The sequence below is a fragment of the Chelmon rostratus genome, chromosome 5 (assembly GCF_017976325.1).
Source record: "Chelmon rostratus isolate fCheRos1 chromosome 5, fCheRos1.pri, whole genome shotgun sequence".
Taxonomy (NCBI): domain Eukaryota; kingdom Metazoa; phylum Chordata; class Actinopteri; order Chaetodontiformes; family Chaetodontidae; genus Chelmon; species Chelmon rostratus.
The window spans coordinates 18,307,962-18,325,737 of NC_055662.1; the positions used below are offsets into that span (position 1 = coordinate 18,307,962).

Genomic DNA, 17,776 nt, shown 5'->3' on the forward strand with positions numbered 1-17,776 from the left:
CAAAATAAACTACAGCGTCCAATTCATCATAATGAAGAAACAAAGCACCCAGTGCAGTCTAAACTATGCACGTTTAGACTGCAAAAACAGTTAAGCAGAAATTCACAGAAAACTGTGTGGATCATTTATCTGTATTAAATTGTTTTTTTGTGGAACAGTGGAGCTCAGTGGAACAGAGGAATAAGATAGATCAGGATTTAGCTGCACAGACACTTCCTCATGGATCACTTCATTGCTGGTTCTGGTCTTTTCACTGGATTTGTGGCAGTTATAAAAGTACAACCTATCACCTCAAATCGTTGCATTGCATGAGCGTACACAGTGATTTTTGCCTGAACCAAGTCTAGGATTGCACAGAAGCACTGAAAAGACCCATATTATTATCACAATGCATGGGACACACGTATGTGGCCTGCATTTTGTGTCACAGTACATGACCTCCCAAGAGGGCCATGCAGGAACAAAAACGCGATCTCTAGTTCAGCCGATCTCTATTGTCGCCTCACTTCTCTTACAGATTTTGCGTAGTTGACCCCATTATGAAGACATTATGAAGACAAGTATAGAGTTTTTCTGGAAGACTGGAGGATGTATGGCTGCTTTAGAGTGACACGTGGCACATTGAGAAACTTCCTTTTCGGGCAAAGATTCACCTCAGAAAGTCAGAAAAGTACCTGAAAATTACTCAACAAACAGAGATTAATACAATAAACTTCTGCAGAAAATAGATTTTGTGGGGGACAAAAGAAATGGGACCCTAATGGTTATCTATTAAAACAACGGCAGCTACTTGCTGATGGTTATAATTCACCAAAGCTCCTTCCACTACAGGCCCTGTTGATGAATTGCTCTGCAACATTTATGTGTGTTTTTATGATAAGTAGTTCCCATGTCATGTGTGGGAAAGAGGGATGAGACAGATATTAAAGTCGTGTAGGCGAGACAGAGAGATATGGAGACAGAGACATACAGAGAGAGACAAAGGGGAGCGGGAGAGAGGTAGTCAGAGGGAGAATGATTGATTGATGTGGTCAGTGAGGCGTCACTGATCCCCTCCACCCCCCAAATGAAGAGGATGTGGATTGGCCTTAATGGTGTGAAAACAGGCAGACTGCAGCACTAATCTGGGAGGAGGAGGAAGATAAGGACAGCCAAATCAGTCCCAAACAAACAGTCAGTGAGATCAGAAATTTCCCGCGCTTGCAATAAAGATTTTCTTTTCTCTTGTACCTTTAACCCTTTAACCCTTTAGTGTCATTTATTATTCTTTATGTGTTTATAGTTTAAAGCTTGCATCTAGTGGCTGCGATGGCATTTCATGTTTTCACAGAAAAAAACAGTCTAAGATTTATGCATTTTAATGACACTGAAGTATTAATACAAAGACAAATATCTCACTAAAAAGGCATTCAACAGGTGGAATATGAGCCCGATCTCACAGTCAGTCAAACAACCGCTGTTTATGTGTTTGTGTTACCCTGCAGAGAGGCTTGCTAATCCATTACAGCAATAGGAAATGTCTCACTATATTAGCTGTGTTATCCTGCTGGGATCTTGTGCTTCAGTAAGGGTCCTTTACTCTTTAAGACGCCCTGCAGGCAGCCAACAGACAACAAACATACTTAGAAATGCATAGAGTTAAGACCATCTTAAGGAGGTTTAAATTCAACAGTCATAATTCAACATTAAAAGCAGCTCTCGATGAAGACCTGAGTGTTGGTATTTCAGTCATTTTCGTGAGGGTTGAGGTTCATTTCCTGTCTCATTGAAAGGATCCGTGTTAATCCAATTCCTTCACTGTGGGAAGCAGTGTGCCGTTGTTTTAATCTAGCAGGGGGCTTGTTGTTTCTGAATATGCCCTGCAGTGATTGTTGTGTGTAAAAAGACCACTCAAGAAATACATGATAGCACCACTCCTCTGTTAAGTGGGTGATGCGTGTGATTGGGTGGGCTTTACCTCAGGACTCAGAGTCCCTCTGATTACTGAGGGCACAGATACACAAGCAACACTGAACCACACATAATTACTTTGGAGACCCTAAATGACCAAGATTATCTTTTATTATGATTTCAAATAGCTGTGTTACAGTTGTAGCAGTGGGATGGTACCAACTAGAGTTCATCATCATGATTCAGGACATATTATAACACCTGTTTGACAAATTTGTTTAGGCACTTAAGGCTTATACTTACCAAGTTTTATTAAGTCTAAGTCAGTTCTTTCCTATGAGGCTTCTGGTAAGATTCTCATATACAAACTTCCAACTTTGAATGGTTAATTAAACATTTTGTTGCAATGTGAAATCAAAGTGGTGACAATTATATTGATGAAGAATTTGTTATTGCTTTCAGTTTTCAACATACTGTACTAACTCACTATGCACGTTTAGACTGCTAAAACAGTTAAGCAGAAATTCGTTGCATTGGATTATAAATTACGGTGGCCCTGAGAGTCAAAACACAGCAACATTTCACAAAGCACAATGACAGCTCAGAAAACATGAGAAATATCATTGTGTTTGGTGATGTGCTTTACAGAATGGACCCTCAGAGCCACCGTAGTAACTAGTAATCCTATTCATAACAGGACATAATTAAATAGAGCCCAGCGGTGAGGATGAGCAGCACTTACATCTGTAATAGAGAAAAAAAAAACAACAATAACAGGGGTCTAAAACTAAAAGTTTAACACAGGTTGAAAGCATGACGATATCAGAGTTTTACATGACATGAGTTTACTATGTGTTGCCTTAGAAATCACAAATGGTTTGAGAATAAATATTGAATGTCCTGAGTCTGGTGGTGAACCAGCTGAACTTGGTTCTTGAGGTGAGACAGTTTAACACATCAGCGTTGGCATTGTTTGAAGCTTAATGCTGTAGCATTGAACAGGAACGTTATCTGATATACCTGGCCGGTTTATGCAGAAGGCCAGAGGTGTGTGAGTACATGGCATGTTGACAAAACCGGAGCCCAGACGGAGCTCATTCTCTATGTGATTGTGTGCATATGTGTGTGTGCTTTTGTGTGTGTGTTTCCACCTGTGTGAGTGCCTCTGCATTGAGTTTTTGTCCCCGTAAATGCACTTGTGCCATTCTCCATCTAAACTCCTGTGTCAATCTTAGTCACCAAATCTCAATTGCTTGCTTTTCAGTGCACAGAGATGGCTTTCCACGACCCCATTGTGGTCTGCCTCCTTCCCGGATCGCTGGCTGAATGGACAGATTGAAAAGAGGGGGGTGAAAACGATAGGACATGTATCTCTAATTGGTAAGATGGAGGAAAAGATGTGCATGTGGAGGTATGTGTGAGCATGCACCAGCACCACTGCTCAGGTGCACCAGAGAGAGGGAGACAGGCAAGGTGAGGGGGTGCGCTGTGGCTGTCTGTGCTCTGCTGTGTGAGTGAGGGAGGAAGGCTGTAAGCGATACCCTTGTCTGTTCCCTACTTGCCCCACTCTGAGGCTGCTCCACCCTGGCCAGCCCGGGAAAGAGTGGGGGTCCCCTGGGAACTGGACAGGACAGGGAGACGGAGGGGGGGAGCACGGAGGCCAGGCTTTCAGCCACTATGAAAAGGAGCGGAATCAAATACAAGCAAAATCTCCTTCAATATACTGTATCCCTCACCTGAGTAGGGCAGCTAGCTGAAAGGAGATCCGCAGGGGCAACTGTACAATGGGCCAAGGGAGGACAAGAGAGGAGAGAAGATGTAGTTAACTTAACAGGTGAGTGGGGGCAAAAAAAGCGAGAAAGGAGAGAGACCCATCCTCTGCTACCTGCTGCACATTTCACTTATTTAGATATTCTGCCTTTGGCCTTCGCACTGACACGGAGACAGAAGAATGGTGGTTGCTTCACGGTTACATATATGTGCTGATTTAAAGGTTGAACATCGATCCCGCTATCACACTTTTTTTTCCTCCTTCCTGGACAGGCCGCCAGTGTGTGTGTTCGTGCAACTCTGCAAGCAAATGTGCCAACCAGCCCAAAATCTCCAAGCCAAAGCAAAGTGGATCTGATTATGCGAAAGCTAAGACTGGGTAGAATCCAGTTACATCGATATAGTCGGATGCCTTTTTTCCTCAATGTTATAATACAATATTCATCATGCTGGTTTTGTTGTTTCACATCTTGAAGGTCAGAAATGGAGGATGACTTAAAAAAAAACCTTGAATAGAACATACGTTTATTGAAATTCTTCACATTTTCCTTTGCTTTAATTCGTAATTTAAATCACTTTAAATTAATTAATTAAACCTTTTTGTGCAAGCACCTGATATAACACCAAAACAGGGTTTGGTCACCTGGTTACAGACCTGACACTGGTGACTCATCAGACTGACACATGGCTCATGTTCTTGTACGAACACATGTTGGTACAGTACACGTGAATCTGGCAGGCTGCCAGGGGAGGTTACGTGTGGTCAAAATGACATGCGGTGTCGAGTGAGTGGGTGGGTGTGAAGGTGCTGGAGAGACGCTCACGCTCACGTGTTTGAGGACACACGTACACACACACACACATACGAGAACCGACCACTCTGCACTCTCACCCTCTCACACACCTCTCATGTTCCAAGGTGTGAAAAAGATGGAAAAGCACCTCCAGCCAAATCACTTCCGAAGCTTCCAGAGGTTTCTTTTCATGTGTGCAGAGTCAGTCAGAGTGAAGGTCTCCTCTCCAGCTGAGGAGGGCTGGCCGCACGCTCTTGGTAACCCGACCCTGCTGGAAGTCATACAGTGTCAAAGGGAGTAAATAGCCTTGCAGTTGAGGTGTTTCCTATTCAAAGTATCACTACACTACACACAGACACACAAGGGGTGCACACACACACTGCAGCTGAGGTGTTTATATTGCAAATATGATGCCAAAGAGTGACTATAAGAACATCACAAAAAGATTACAAGTTTTTGGAGGCGATTTAAAAGATACTGATGGCGCATGCACACAAATGCACACATGGAACAAAATGCACACACACACTGACATCAAATAATGTGCATGGAAAGACACACACATCAAATCTTTACATCCTCAAACATGCAAATCTACCAAATACACTTACTCACACACACACACACAGACAAACACACACAAAGCCATGTAACTGATTCCGCAGGAGCATTGAGCACGGTGGATAATTGGTAGCACCATTGTGCTGCTCTTCAATGGCCCGGTTACCCAAGAAGCCTCATGTCCGTGTTCATGTACATTTGCTTTGAAGGTGGCGGACACAAAAAGCCGAACCCTGCCCAGAACAAAGCCCTGGGAGACCCTGCTTCACCCACAGATGTCTTTCATGGAGAGAAGCGCAGAGATAAATGATCTTCTTCCTTGTGTCAGTGTGTGCGCGCGCTGTGTGTGTGACAGCGTCAGCGTGTGTGTGCAGGTGGACATGCTTTAAGGGACGGGCCGCTTGTCATCACTGAAACCGCAGGATGTGTTTTGTCAAAATAGTTTAACACCTCCTCAGAGGATGTAATGGTCCAACTTTGGGACCCTTTCAAAAGGTTGAGCTGCACATGTGTCACATATTTTAAGTTATGTCAGCACAGTTTTCGATTTCTCTTCATTATTCATTTTGCAGAAGACTTACTGTCATGTTGTTGGTTGTTGCATTTACATATATATTACATATAAAATATCGGATATTTCTGTAGTTGCTGATTACCCTCCAGTATTTGACTTGTTCTCTGCAGCAGAATGGTCATAAACAGAGAATTTGGGCACCCACTCTGTTTCAGCCATTTAGCAAACTTGTTGACAAACTTACTCCAAAGTTAGATTTTTTTAGCCATTCATTTGCAATGATTCTTTCCCAAATAGTCACTCCTGCAATAAATAAGCAGATATTTTACCTCTTCCATCACTTTTATGTCATTCTCAGTTTCTAGCAGCGGCTGTGTGCTGCTTCAGAGCAGATAAACCGAGGAGGAAAACGACTAAGGGTCGTGTTTTCTCGCTGTAATTAAATTGCTTGATTTACACATGATTTGATGAAGCTTCTTGTGCCTGTTTAAGTGTTTTATTTTTGATGAGCAGATTGTGCTGAGTTCCCTTTAAGTTGTGTTATGAATTAACTGAACTTTTTACTAGAACTGTTTGTTGTAACTGTCTTTTTGTTGAGAGTCTCTACTGATGATAATGTTTTTAGTTGTGTGTTTTACTGTAAACTTTGTCTGCAAACCAAACTTTGTTTACAGAACAAAAAAGTTAAATACTCAAATGTATTTTACATTTAGAATGAAGGTCACCATGGCAATAATAATGCTCCAAGATCATAACCAAATGGATGTATAAATCAGCTGATGTTCATTAGACATGATGAGTTTACAGGCTAGATATTAACTTGTATGCATTTTTGTCAAATATCCAAAAAAAGAAAAAGATCAGATTATAACATTTTGCAGTTTCCCATATAACGAACACTGACACCTGAGCTCATCAGAATCCAGTGTAACTTTTACTTTCATTATCTATGTGACTCATGCTCTTCCTCTAATTTCACAATAACAACATCTCACCAAAGATAACTGAAGATACAAATGCTACAATTTTTGTGACTGCAAGCCATGGCACGTCCAAGGAAACACATTAACAATTAATAGCATGACTGAGCTGGAACATGCAATGCAACAGGTGCTCATTGCATCACAGCTGCATTGTGTGTGTGTTTGTGTGATCACTATAGGTTACGCAACAGTACATCATTATATGGGGCTGTGGTGGCAAATGAGAGGTGAGGGTTTCAGAGTAATTTGAGGGAAAGGTTGAACAAAGGGGTGGTTATCTATCTATCTATCTATCTATCTATCTCTTGCTTACTTGTCGTCCTTGTAACCACCCATCATGTCCCCTGTTGCTGTTGTCTCCACTCTCTCTTTTTAACTCCTTCTCACTCATTATTCTGTCTCTATGTGCCCGTGGTGTCCTCACTCGCCACCCTCTCCCGCTCTCTCTCTCTCTCTCTCTCTCTCTGGGACAGCAGATGGAGACTATGGCCCAGTTCTACCTTTTGTTCTGGGTCCCCAGAGAGACCCGTGGCTTTTTGGACAGCACACAGCTCGGCTCCCCGTATCCCATACAAAATGCAAGCGCCTTTCTTTTCATTAAGAAAAGGAAGCTGTGGAATGCACATATTCTGAATATATTTATTGAAATGAACATGACTTCAGAGTCTTAAAACATATTCAACGCACCTCTTAACTTCAGATTGTTTGTCAGCTCCTGGCTGCACTGGAACTTTAAGTGCTAGTTTTTCATGCAGAAAACCAACTTTTATGTCTGATAATGCTAGTTATTTTATTTCCTGGGGTGATTCCTGCTGGCTTTGAACTGTCTACTTTGCATAGAGCATGCTGTCAATACCCTGTATGGTTGCATATTTGTAGTTGCTTTATATTTTCCACTTATTTGCCACAACAAGGAGTTAAAGATAAAATTCCTCTGGATACGTAGAGCCTCTGAGTCTGCCACTTGTTGTTAAATGCATTATGACCTGTGATGGCTAAGACTTGTCCTTATGAAGGTGTTGTGGTTTGTTGTAGGAGGGTAAAGCAAGAGCTGGAGCATACAGACAGGTAGAGGCCGATAAAGTCAAACAAAGACTGTGAAAAGACAAGGGAACCGTTGTGAGAGTGGAGGAGGTGTGCAAAAAAGCTATTCCTCCCTTTTCTTTTTCTCTTTTACTGGCAACAGCACACACACGCGTCAGTGCGCCTCAGGTCCTCTGTATACACCACTCTGTTGTTATTTTTCATAACGTCCGTGCGTAAATAATTAATGTGCGTGAAACCTCAACCTGACCAGCGTACCACCTGTTGAACATAGGCTGTTTTTACCTCCCACTTTCTATAGGTAGGCTACCACCGCTGTTTTAAGAAATAAAGCCTGTTAGCGGACATTATTATACAACCATCATTTGGACCGTATATATATGCAAGCCTATTATTTCAGAAAAGCGTTCAAACAGACCTAATTCAGCTTTCTAAAATTCAAAGTGAGACAAATGAAGTCACTCCATTCATATTAAACTGAGGATGTGGAGATAGTATCAGCCTGTTAGAATTTGCGCATCATGATTTTTGCGGTGTACCATGAATCTTAAACGCAAATATTATGCAAACTCGCTTCAAAGCACAGGCACTGATATCCACTCTCCCCTTAACCACATTTGGTGGTTTTTTATTTGCATAGCGAACGAACAAACAAAGTCTGCGCTGATAGAAAGGAAAATGAAGGGGAGTTCCAATGATCGTTCAGATGAAAGTATATTTCACTACTGATTGTGGCCTCATCCGGTTTTAATCATTTTAAAGCCCTGCTACGGAACCGCAACAGACACTGTGCTGCTGTTTTTCTTCAGCATCCCTTTAAAATGTTTACAGAAACTTGATCTCATCTCACCGCAACACGAACTCGCTGCAGATGGCTGTCTGATCATACCCAGATACACTTCTACCTGCATAAATTCTGTTAATAATTTAACACAGCATCCTCATTATATTTCCCTTTATTCCATGCCTTCAAGAGGCGAGCAAAGGGGCACGGATTGTGATTGGCTGAAAGCAGTGGGTGGGAGACAGGGCAGTGACAGGTAGCTCACTTTCATAAATAATTTCGTATTTTGCGTTTTGTTTTTTTTTTGCACCCCCGCCCCATTGTCCGCAAGAGTTTTGAAACACACAGATGAGTCGCAAAAAGTTGGAGAAACAGAGAGAGAGAGAGAAAAAACTAACTTCGAGACAGTTTGCCAGAGCCAGTGTGAGCGTGGTTCGCGCGTCCACGTCCACGCGCGCGTTTGTTTGAGTTGATGGAGAAAGAGAAAGAAAGGAGTAGAGAGCAGGAGGTGTACTGACGTGTGTGTGTGTGTGTGTGTGTGTGTGTGTGTGTGTGTGTGTGTGTGTGTGTGTGTAGGTCTTTCTTTAGTCGGGAAAGTGTGTTCCCTCTCGAGTCAGGTCCTCGGGGACACGGTGGGGACCCGCGAGCGCTCACCAGCTGACAGCGCGTGCTTCATTGAGGCCATCCAACACCTCGGCCCACGAGCCTGCCAACAATAGCCTGAAATTAATGCACACTCCCCATTACCAAATCTGGTATTCACCAAATGGACTACATGGCAACAGTTCAAGAACAAAAAAAAAAAGAAGTTTTCGCCGACTGCGGAGAAGATTGTTGCAAGAAAATAACGTTGTGCTGTAATTTAATGCAGCGTTTCTCTGTGTCAGAGCTACCACAAACATTACACTCAATCACAGGACAGTATAGGCCAGGAGGCGCGTGCACCTGCAGCATATGGCGAGCGAGCGCGTGTTGGACACGTTTCACGTCGCTGCTAGTTTACGATGAATTAGGTCTACGAAAGAGGAGATCAAATGTCGAAAGTTTCTTTAATTAAATGAAAATGTCTGCTTATGTGGCTTTGTAGCCTACAGATCTTTCCCCCACACCACTTTGGTCGACAAAAAGTAAACTTTTATTTGTTATTATTATTATTATCCCGAAACCCTACAAGGATATTAAAAGGTCTTAATTTACTTAGGCTACGTTTTAACAAACAAATAAATTATGATATTATACTGTAGAAGTGGATTTCTTTATATGTAATACATGCGATTCCGAGAATTAGGTGATACAACCGTTTTACTACATTTTTCATTAGTCTATTTTCATTAAAACTGTATTATTATTATTATTATTATTATTATTTTTACTACTACTACTACCTGTTAGTGGTCGCTATAGTGTTGAAGTCATAAGCCTCTTCTAGAATAACAAAACCTAATACTCCTGACTTCATTTACCAACCTTAGCTAACAACCAATTCGACCTAATATTATCATTGATATTATTATTATTGTCATTACTGGAAAACTTTTAGATGGAAGTATATGATCAAAATGTCATTACAAAACAATTGCATGTCTTTATTTTGATTTTAACACTGCAATTATAGAAAGGCGCGTGGAAACAACAGAGACAAAGAAAGATTACATTTTCATTTACCTTTTTATTCCCAAAATCAAATTACATTAAACATAACAATAAATGGCATAAAGATAGCTTTTCTTCCAGCAAATTTAACTATGGAGTTATAAAAAGCAAATCAAGTGAAAAATATCAGCAATAAATACATGTCAATTAATCTCATCCAGTGAAAGCAAAAGACACACAAGTTCATCTGAAGATACAAAAGAAAGTACAAAAGAAGGCAGCAATGATGGCTACATTAAATAGGCTATTTGTATGGAATTGGCAGTACTACACTAGCAAACAAAGCAAAACAATATCGTTTATGGTTTGAAAACAAAAGTCGCATTTCTCAAGCCTCTGGCTCGTAAAGGTATTTTTAAAGTGCACATCATGAACTTTTGAAGTTGTAAAACAAAATACATTATACGTACAAATTGACAAATAAAACATAAATCACAACAAAAATGATATTGTAGCTACAAAAAATGTTGTTGTTTTTTACATTATCAAATATAAGCAATTATCCATAAAGTTGTGATTTTGCGGAAGACAGATTTTTGGTCGGAGTAACGTGGGAGATACCCATGGCAGTGCTGCGCGCGACATGGCAGAGGGGTCTTCCAGCCACGTCTCCAGGGAAACTGGAAATTATAGGCTATACATCTATTGGCAGAACCGAATTAGGCCTATTTCACATAAAAAATAATGTTTCGACTATGCAACAAGTTGATAAAATAGAATTATTGTTAAAAATTGAACATGACTTTTTTTTGAAGGAGCACAAATTTCTATCTTCTTAAAATGCATTTTGTGAGCAACAGAGTATGATTGACACGGTTTACGGACATTACTTTGCTGTAGGCTACAGTGAACCTTTAATATAGTCTGTTATTTTTTTTTTATTTCTAATCATTCAGAAAGAAACAGTGTGGTGGTGGTGGCGGCTGCGAAGCTTCAGTTCTGAAAGGTCGTCTTCCTCACTTGAGTGGAGCTCCATCGCTATTTCATCCGAGTCACTGAAGTGGGAGTGTGGGGAAAACTCTCCGTCGCTCCGGGGAGACTCTTTCCTCCCCCCTCCGACCGGTGCGAGCGAGCTGCCTGCCCGAGTGGAGGGCGGCGGAGAGGGCGAGCGCATCGCTTCTTCAACCATGGCGGAAAACGAACCGTCGTCGTAGGCGGAGCGGAAAGGCATCCCGCTGATGTGGACAGGTAAGCTGCCACCTGAGACGGACGCAGCCGCCGCTGTCCTGCAGGTTGTAGGGGACGGGGAAGCCCTGTCCTTCGCCCCGTCAAAACCAGCGGCGGTCGACAACACAATGTCACACTTTGGCGAGTTGCTGTTGCTGTTTGCGACGTCGTTGCTGCTGTTGCTGGAGGAGACCGGACCCTGGAGCAGCTCAGCCAGCGCGTTGATGTAAATCTGCGCCATCTGTAAAGTTTCATACTTGGAGAGCTTCTTGTCGTTGTCAAACGCCGGGATGACGCTGCGTAGCTCGTCAAACGCGTGGTTAAGCCCGTGCATCCGCCGCCTCTCGCGCGCGTTGGCGGCCACGCGCCTCTGCTTCTGGACCCCGTTGATGGGCTTGCTGGACGGGGCTCTCTGTCTCGTGGATGCGTCCTCCTCGCACCCGGTGACCGTGCCTTTAAGACGGCACAGGTCCCTGACTTTGAGCGAAGAAGAGGAGGGGCTCTTGGCAGTTTTTCTGTAGCTGGGAGGGCTGGGATGGCCCGAGGACTCCGGGGAGCCACTTTCTGAAAAATGAAAACAACAACTTAGTGACCTGGCCTGGCTTGACAGCAGCCTTTAACACATACATAGGCTTATATGTGTCTGTTTCTAGCGCATAAAAATGTCTTGATTGTGTAAAATAAACTTTGCTGGAAAGAAATGCCTATTTGAGACCCTCAGTGCATGCAAAACGACCTAATCATTAAATTACCCTGTATGTGATGGTGCACTGCAGGTGATGTTGCTTTGAAATGTTGTCCTGAATGTCATTTCTAAGCAGCGTGTCTCACCGTGGTAGGAGCCGGTACTCGAACAGGGCGAGTGCCGCAGGTAGTCGGGTGAAGTGGCGTGTGCCGCGCAGGTGCCAGAAGGCTGCACCAGAGCCAGCCAGGCGCGTGGGTCGCTGCCGCTGTCCACGAGCGTCAGTCCAGGTTCGTAGCGGGACTCCTCGAGCTGCTGCTCTCCGCCCCTCTCCACCACTCTCGGGCTCTGTTGCCGCGAGTCGAGGACTGCCACCTCCCGTGCGCCTTTGCTCCACTCTTCCACGCTTCGGACATCCATGTTTCCAAAAAGCCCCAAAAGGTAAGTAAAGTTAAGCGGACTAACAATATTAGGGGGGAAAAGTTGTTGGAGGCACGCACTGCTGTGCTGTCGCAATGTGTAAATACGACTGTCGCGTGCGGAACTCCTTCTCTGGTGTCTCAAGGCGCGGCGTCGGTTTAAAAAGCGGCACGCGTCTGGGAGCCCCCCTCCTCGCGCTGGTCGCGTGTTGACGTCCAATGAGAAGTCTTGGTAAAGCCCGAGAGAGGTGATTATGGCCCCCTGAAGCCGCAGTGTTTATGATAACGTTACAATTTAAGGAGTGTTTAACGCAAGGGAGGTAAGGGGAACCTCCCACAGGACGCACGTGCATGGGGTGGTGACGGTTTTAGGTGAGGAGCGTGGACGGCGCGAGACGTGCGCAGCTAGGACAGAATTCCTACCTGTCCGCGTGTCTGTCTTCTCAGGAATGACAGCGGGAGAGAGGAAGAAAGGAGAGGGAGCAGAAAGGGTTATCCTCGGCGTAATGGCTGCGTTTCAGTTTGTGTGCATTGGCAGCAGTGAAACCACGATCAGTTCAACGTTTTTTCACGAGAAACCCCTGACTCTTCTCAGTTCAATACACCTATCACAGTCATAAATAGGTAAGACTCAAAGAAAATATTTTTGCTCAGGTCACCTCAAGGTAGCATATACAAGCTATACAAGCAGTATAGATTATTTTTAAGTTTAGAAAATAACTGCATTTCATCCATCAGTAGTGCGTGGACGAAGTTGTAGAGTTTAAGTGTAGTTTGAAAAGTGTGACCAAAACAAAAACAAAAACAAAACAAACAAACTTTGGCTAAGTAAAAATTGTCCAAAAGTCAGCTGGAGAAAAAGGATGCCCCCCCCCCCCCAAAAAAAAGGCTCCTGGGGCTCGCGCGCTCATTGTCAATTCATTCATTCTAAGATCATCTACAGTTTCCATTTTTCTTTTGTAGCGGGTCTAAAACCTTTTGATCCAGCTCTCGGAACGCCCTGTCGGTAAAAAGGGCTTCACAGGGAACGGAAACATGAGCAGGGGTCTCGCGCTCAACACTGTTTCCGCACTGACACGAGCTGTATGTGGCGCGCGGGTGCAACTGGAAGCCGTGAGGAGAAAGTAACACGCACGCGTGCACGCACACACAGGTGTACACACATCCACACACACAGAACACGATGCGCACTTAAGCTGTGACAACTTCTTATTTCCAATATTCACCTTGGAGTTATATTTTTCAAACCTTTATCGGACATTTTAATAACAGCTGTGAACACAAGTTGAAAGGAAAGAGTGTGTTGCTTCAGGCGACACAAATTAGACAAATTAGAGCTATTAAGGGAACCACCTGCAGTCTACTGATCAAAGTAACCATGCTTCGTGAAATGCAAACTTTAGGTCTAACCAGGGAAATGAACAATGGGGTAATTGCTGGGTAGAAACTGGCTATTTAACCTATATGCCACGGTCTATTTAGGAGAATACAGCCTCAGCTATATGCTGCATACAGTAGCCTAATGTGTGAGGCACAAAGACCGGGGGGGGGGGGGGCAAGGTTGGCCTGCCTGTTACTACCCCTGCAGTCCCAGTTTTGTCGGTAACATTAAATGACCTAATCACAAAATTCAGACCAAAGGAAAAGACATTATAAGCAGTAAGCCAAGACTATTAAAGAGGCAACTTTAAAATAAAAAATATATAGAATATATAAAATGTATAGAACTTCTTCTGAATCGTTAAAATGTGGGGTTTTGGTGGACGAGCCTCCTCCAACGAGCAGAATTGTGGGAAAAACAGTTTGTGGGAAGAAATCCTATAATTTCAGAGATAACCCGACATCAGTCTTTTCTATTTTTTATTCATGTATTCATCATGGGGACGTCTTGCAGGCTAGAGGTCTGGCGCCGAGCGTTCGCCCCCTCTTCCCACCTACAAGCCCCCCATCCAACGGGCCGGGCCGGGCTCCTGAAGCTACCGACAGGTTGGATATTGTAGCTGGCGATTATTAAAGTGTCGCAGCCACAATGGAGACTCTATGTTCCATTGGTCACGCCTGGGGGGCTCCTCGAGGGAGGGGGGGGGCGCCCATTCCAATGCGCGAGAGGAGTCTGCGTGCTGCCGCTTCTCATTCCCGTCTCCTGGGAGACCGGGGCGCGACGGGCACGAGACTGGAGTGAGGGAGTTCAAAACTTGACTGCAGCCTTCCCCAAATTCACCAAATCCATGATGCTGTTCTGGACACGTTTTTGAAGCTCTAAAATTAACTACAAGGAAACTTTCTTCTTGTCTCCAAACTTTGAGTTTGGGACAAAATCAAGATCATAAAGTTATTGAATATTTATTTTAGACAGTCATTAAACCGAAATATTGCAGTTCTCATTTTTACTCCCCTACCTTATTTGATTGTTAAAAACTTAGTAGTAAAAATATTATGTCGTACTTTACATACAAAATATATAATTAACCTACAAAGTATAATGTATTATTATGCATTCAAATATTACAATTAAATTCACCCCTATCTGCAAAATTAATGCTACTTACATGTTGACACAGTAAATGTTGATCAGTACTAATCCAATACTGTATGATTAAGACCTTAAGTACATTTAGCTCCTAATACTTCTGCCATTCTACTTAAGTAAAATTAGAAATGCAGGACATTCACTTAAGTATAAAAAAAAAAAAAAAAAAAAATCTAGATAGCTCTTCCACTATACTAAAAATCATTTATATTGTTGTGCCCTTAACAACTTTCTGTAGTCGGTGCTGCTTTTTCCCTGAAACTATTAAGACGTTTTAAATGCAGGTGAACTCTCAATCATAAAGGAGGGCAGAATGACTTCAAGTGTATAAGTTTACTCTTCAATGTAGGGGAAAATAAAAGATAATCATGACAATGATTACAGCTCTGTGAAGATGTTGAGTCTGGTCTCTCCTCTGACTTAGTTGTTGCTCACTTGTGTCCAGTTAGATTCAAAGCACCATCAACATCTGATTAACTTCTTTCATTCACTTTAAATATTTTTTTTGCCAATATCCGTCATTCATCTTGCTGCAAAGCACAAACTGAGTCATGTCTGAGAGAGAGACAGGGGGACCTCTGGCAGTCGGTGGAGCTAAATAGTGCCACTCTCTGGTTAAAATGGATAACTGCAGTGCAATGCTCCATTGAACTTGACAGCAGTCATCCTCAGCAGTGTGTCTATCCAGCTGTTAACAGCAGTATACAGGCCTTTGAAGTGATGGCCTATTTGAAGTGAAGGACACAAAAGCTTAGCTCATGCTTGAACGTAAAATCTATTGCACACATAAAATCAACCCAAACCCATTTCAAAATGGTAGTTGGAAATTGTGTTTACTCCTTTACTCCTACACCCAGCGCTCCCTCATTAAATCTATTAAGTACCACAAGGAATGACATCCGTTCCAATTCATTGTTAAATGACATCCTGCATGTGCTAATCAATTTTACTGGTGTATTTGTTTTGGATCAATTGGCTCGAATAAATGAAAGGTCAAAATTAACACTGTGACATGCAAGTCAATAACCCCCCCAAAAGCAAGGTTAGTTGTTATTACAGATGTTTTCTTTATCATTCTTCACACAAACAAATCAGATGTCCTTTGTTTCTTAATGATACAAGCTGATAAAGTAATGATAATAAAATAAAAGAGAGAGTGAGGGGAGAATCCATGCGAAAACTCTGCAGGTAAAGCTGTAGACTCACCAAAGCATGAATACTTACCAGTATCTGGGTCAACTTACCAGTAAGATGGGACTTGTCCAGAATTAGAAACCATTTCCACCGGAAAAAAGATAGAACACAGAACACTGCAGAGAGAAGACATTTCACCATCTTTTCTAAAACTTTCCATAGTTTTCTCTTCAGATTGTTTTGCCTCTGTTCACCAAAAGAAATCACCACTTGTTATGTGTGAGGAGCTTCAGTGTGAAACTTTACTTTTCTGAAAGGTTGGTCAGTAGTGAGGTGCCTGTATCTTTTTATTTTCTGGGAGTTTACAGATGTTTGAAGTGAAGAAAAGATAAAATACATTTAATGAGACAAAACTTCACTTTGAGAAGTCATTGCTGTGTTTTGAGGGTGGGGCCCCATAAGAGTATTGCATTATATTTGTGAAATGTACCACATTTTATGCAGTATATAGATCTAGATTAGCAAAAACAACAAATACCATCCCACTGTAGAAAACCTGTTTATTAGACAAATTATACACAGAAAGCTTTGCCACTTGTAACAGAGGCCCCAGTTTGTTCAGTTTTTGAATAATATGCAACACATACAACAAAATAGGCCTATATTAAATACTGTACATCATAAATTTTTGAAAATTATCAAGTAAATCCTGTAGTTCTATGTATGAAATTAAAAATGTTAACAGATAGCGCAAGAGCAAGTTTGTGCATGCTTTCTTTTTAATCAACTTGCCACTTTTTGTTATTTAGCCAGCAAATAATAAAATGAACTCAGGATGACATGAGAAAAGCAGTTTGTGTTGATGTGTTTATGTTGACCATGGGCGGGACAAGGGAAAACCAAACGCAGTAATGTGACTGCTAAACTCAACGCTAAAGCTCGTCATGATATACTCTTTTCTTTTTGTTAAACAAAAATAGCATCAACATGTAAAATATACATTTTTATAATGTCTCTTTCATTTATACTAAATAAAACCTTTTAAATGTCTGTGTCCTATTTGTCATTCAATAGCCATACTGTAGCCTAATATAAGAAAAGAATGCCTAAGAATGCTTGCTTCAAAACACTGTGGCTTGACTGAGTTCTCTACGCACAACATTTTGCAGTTTTAGTTCTTAAAGATAACAAACTGAAAACTTGTTCTAAACAACTAACATTATCAATTATTAATACAGTGTTAGTGAAAAAGATTTGGTTCCATTTTACCACCCCGCCCCCTAATCCACAAAATATTCCTTTAATGCTCTTAATGTACTGTTCCCCTCTCCCACCCCAAAATGCACCTTAATGGTCTCATTTTAATTAATTGGCACTTTAAAAAGAAAAAAAAAGAAGTTATATAAACAGTACCCTTAACATTACAGATATGAAATAGAAGTATATTTCGGACTCATCTCATAAAAGGCAGCCATTGGGTTTCCGATGGCCATTGACTCTTCGTGACATTCCAATGACCCTGAAGCACAACCACTGACTTGCTGCTCTAGAATGATTCCAGTACACGGTGATACTTTGAGTCGTCGGGAGGGTACCGCTAGCGAGTTGACACGTAAGGCCTGCATTGAAGATGCTGTTGCAATGGCTTCTCCTCAACACAAAACAAACTCCGTTTCACCACTTGAACCTGATACGAAGTGACTGATGAACTCGAACATGGCACGACCTCACAGAATGAGCTTTTATCTTTTAAACACCCGGGCCATGGCAGCACTAAATTAAGCAAAACAAAGAAAAACCCAAAGTGAAAGTTTGAATGACTTGATGATGCAAAACCAGAGACTACAGCAC

The 17,776-nt window shown here is 42.2% G+C and overlaps 1 protein-coding gene across 1 annotated transcript; it reads right to left on the bottom strand.

Annotated features, from left to right (window-relative positions):
- Positions 1-10,057: 10,057 nt before the first annotated feature.
- On the bottom strand, positions 10,058-12,262 carry atoh1a (atonal bHLH transcription factor 1a). Its single transcript, XM_041937857.1, has 2 exons — positions 11,992-12,262; positions 10,058-11,724 (listed from the first exon to the last, which is right to left on the bottom strand). Exons 1-2 carry the CDS (start codon positions 12,260-12,262, stop codon positions 10,886-10,888), a joined length of 1,110 nt encoding a protein of 369 aa, XP_041793791.1. The 3' UTR covers positions 10,058-10,885.
- Positions 12,263-17,776: the final 5,514 nt, after the last annotated feature.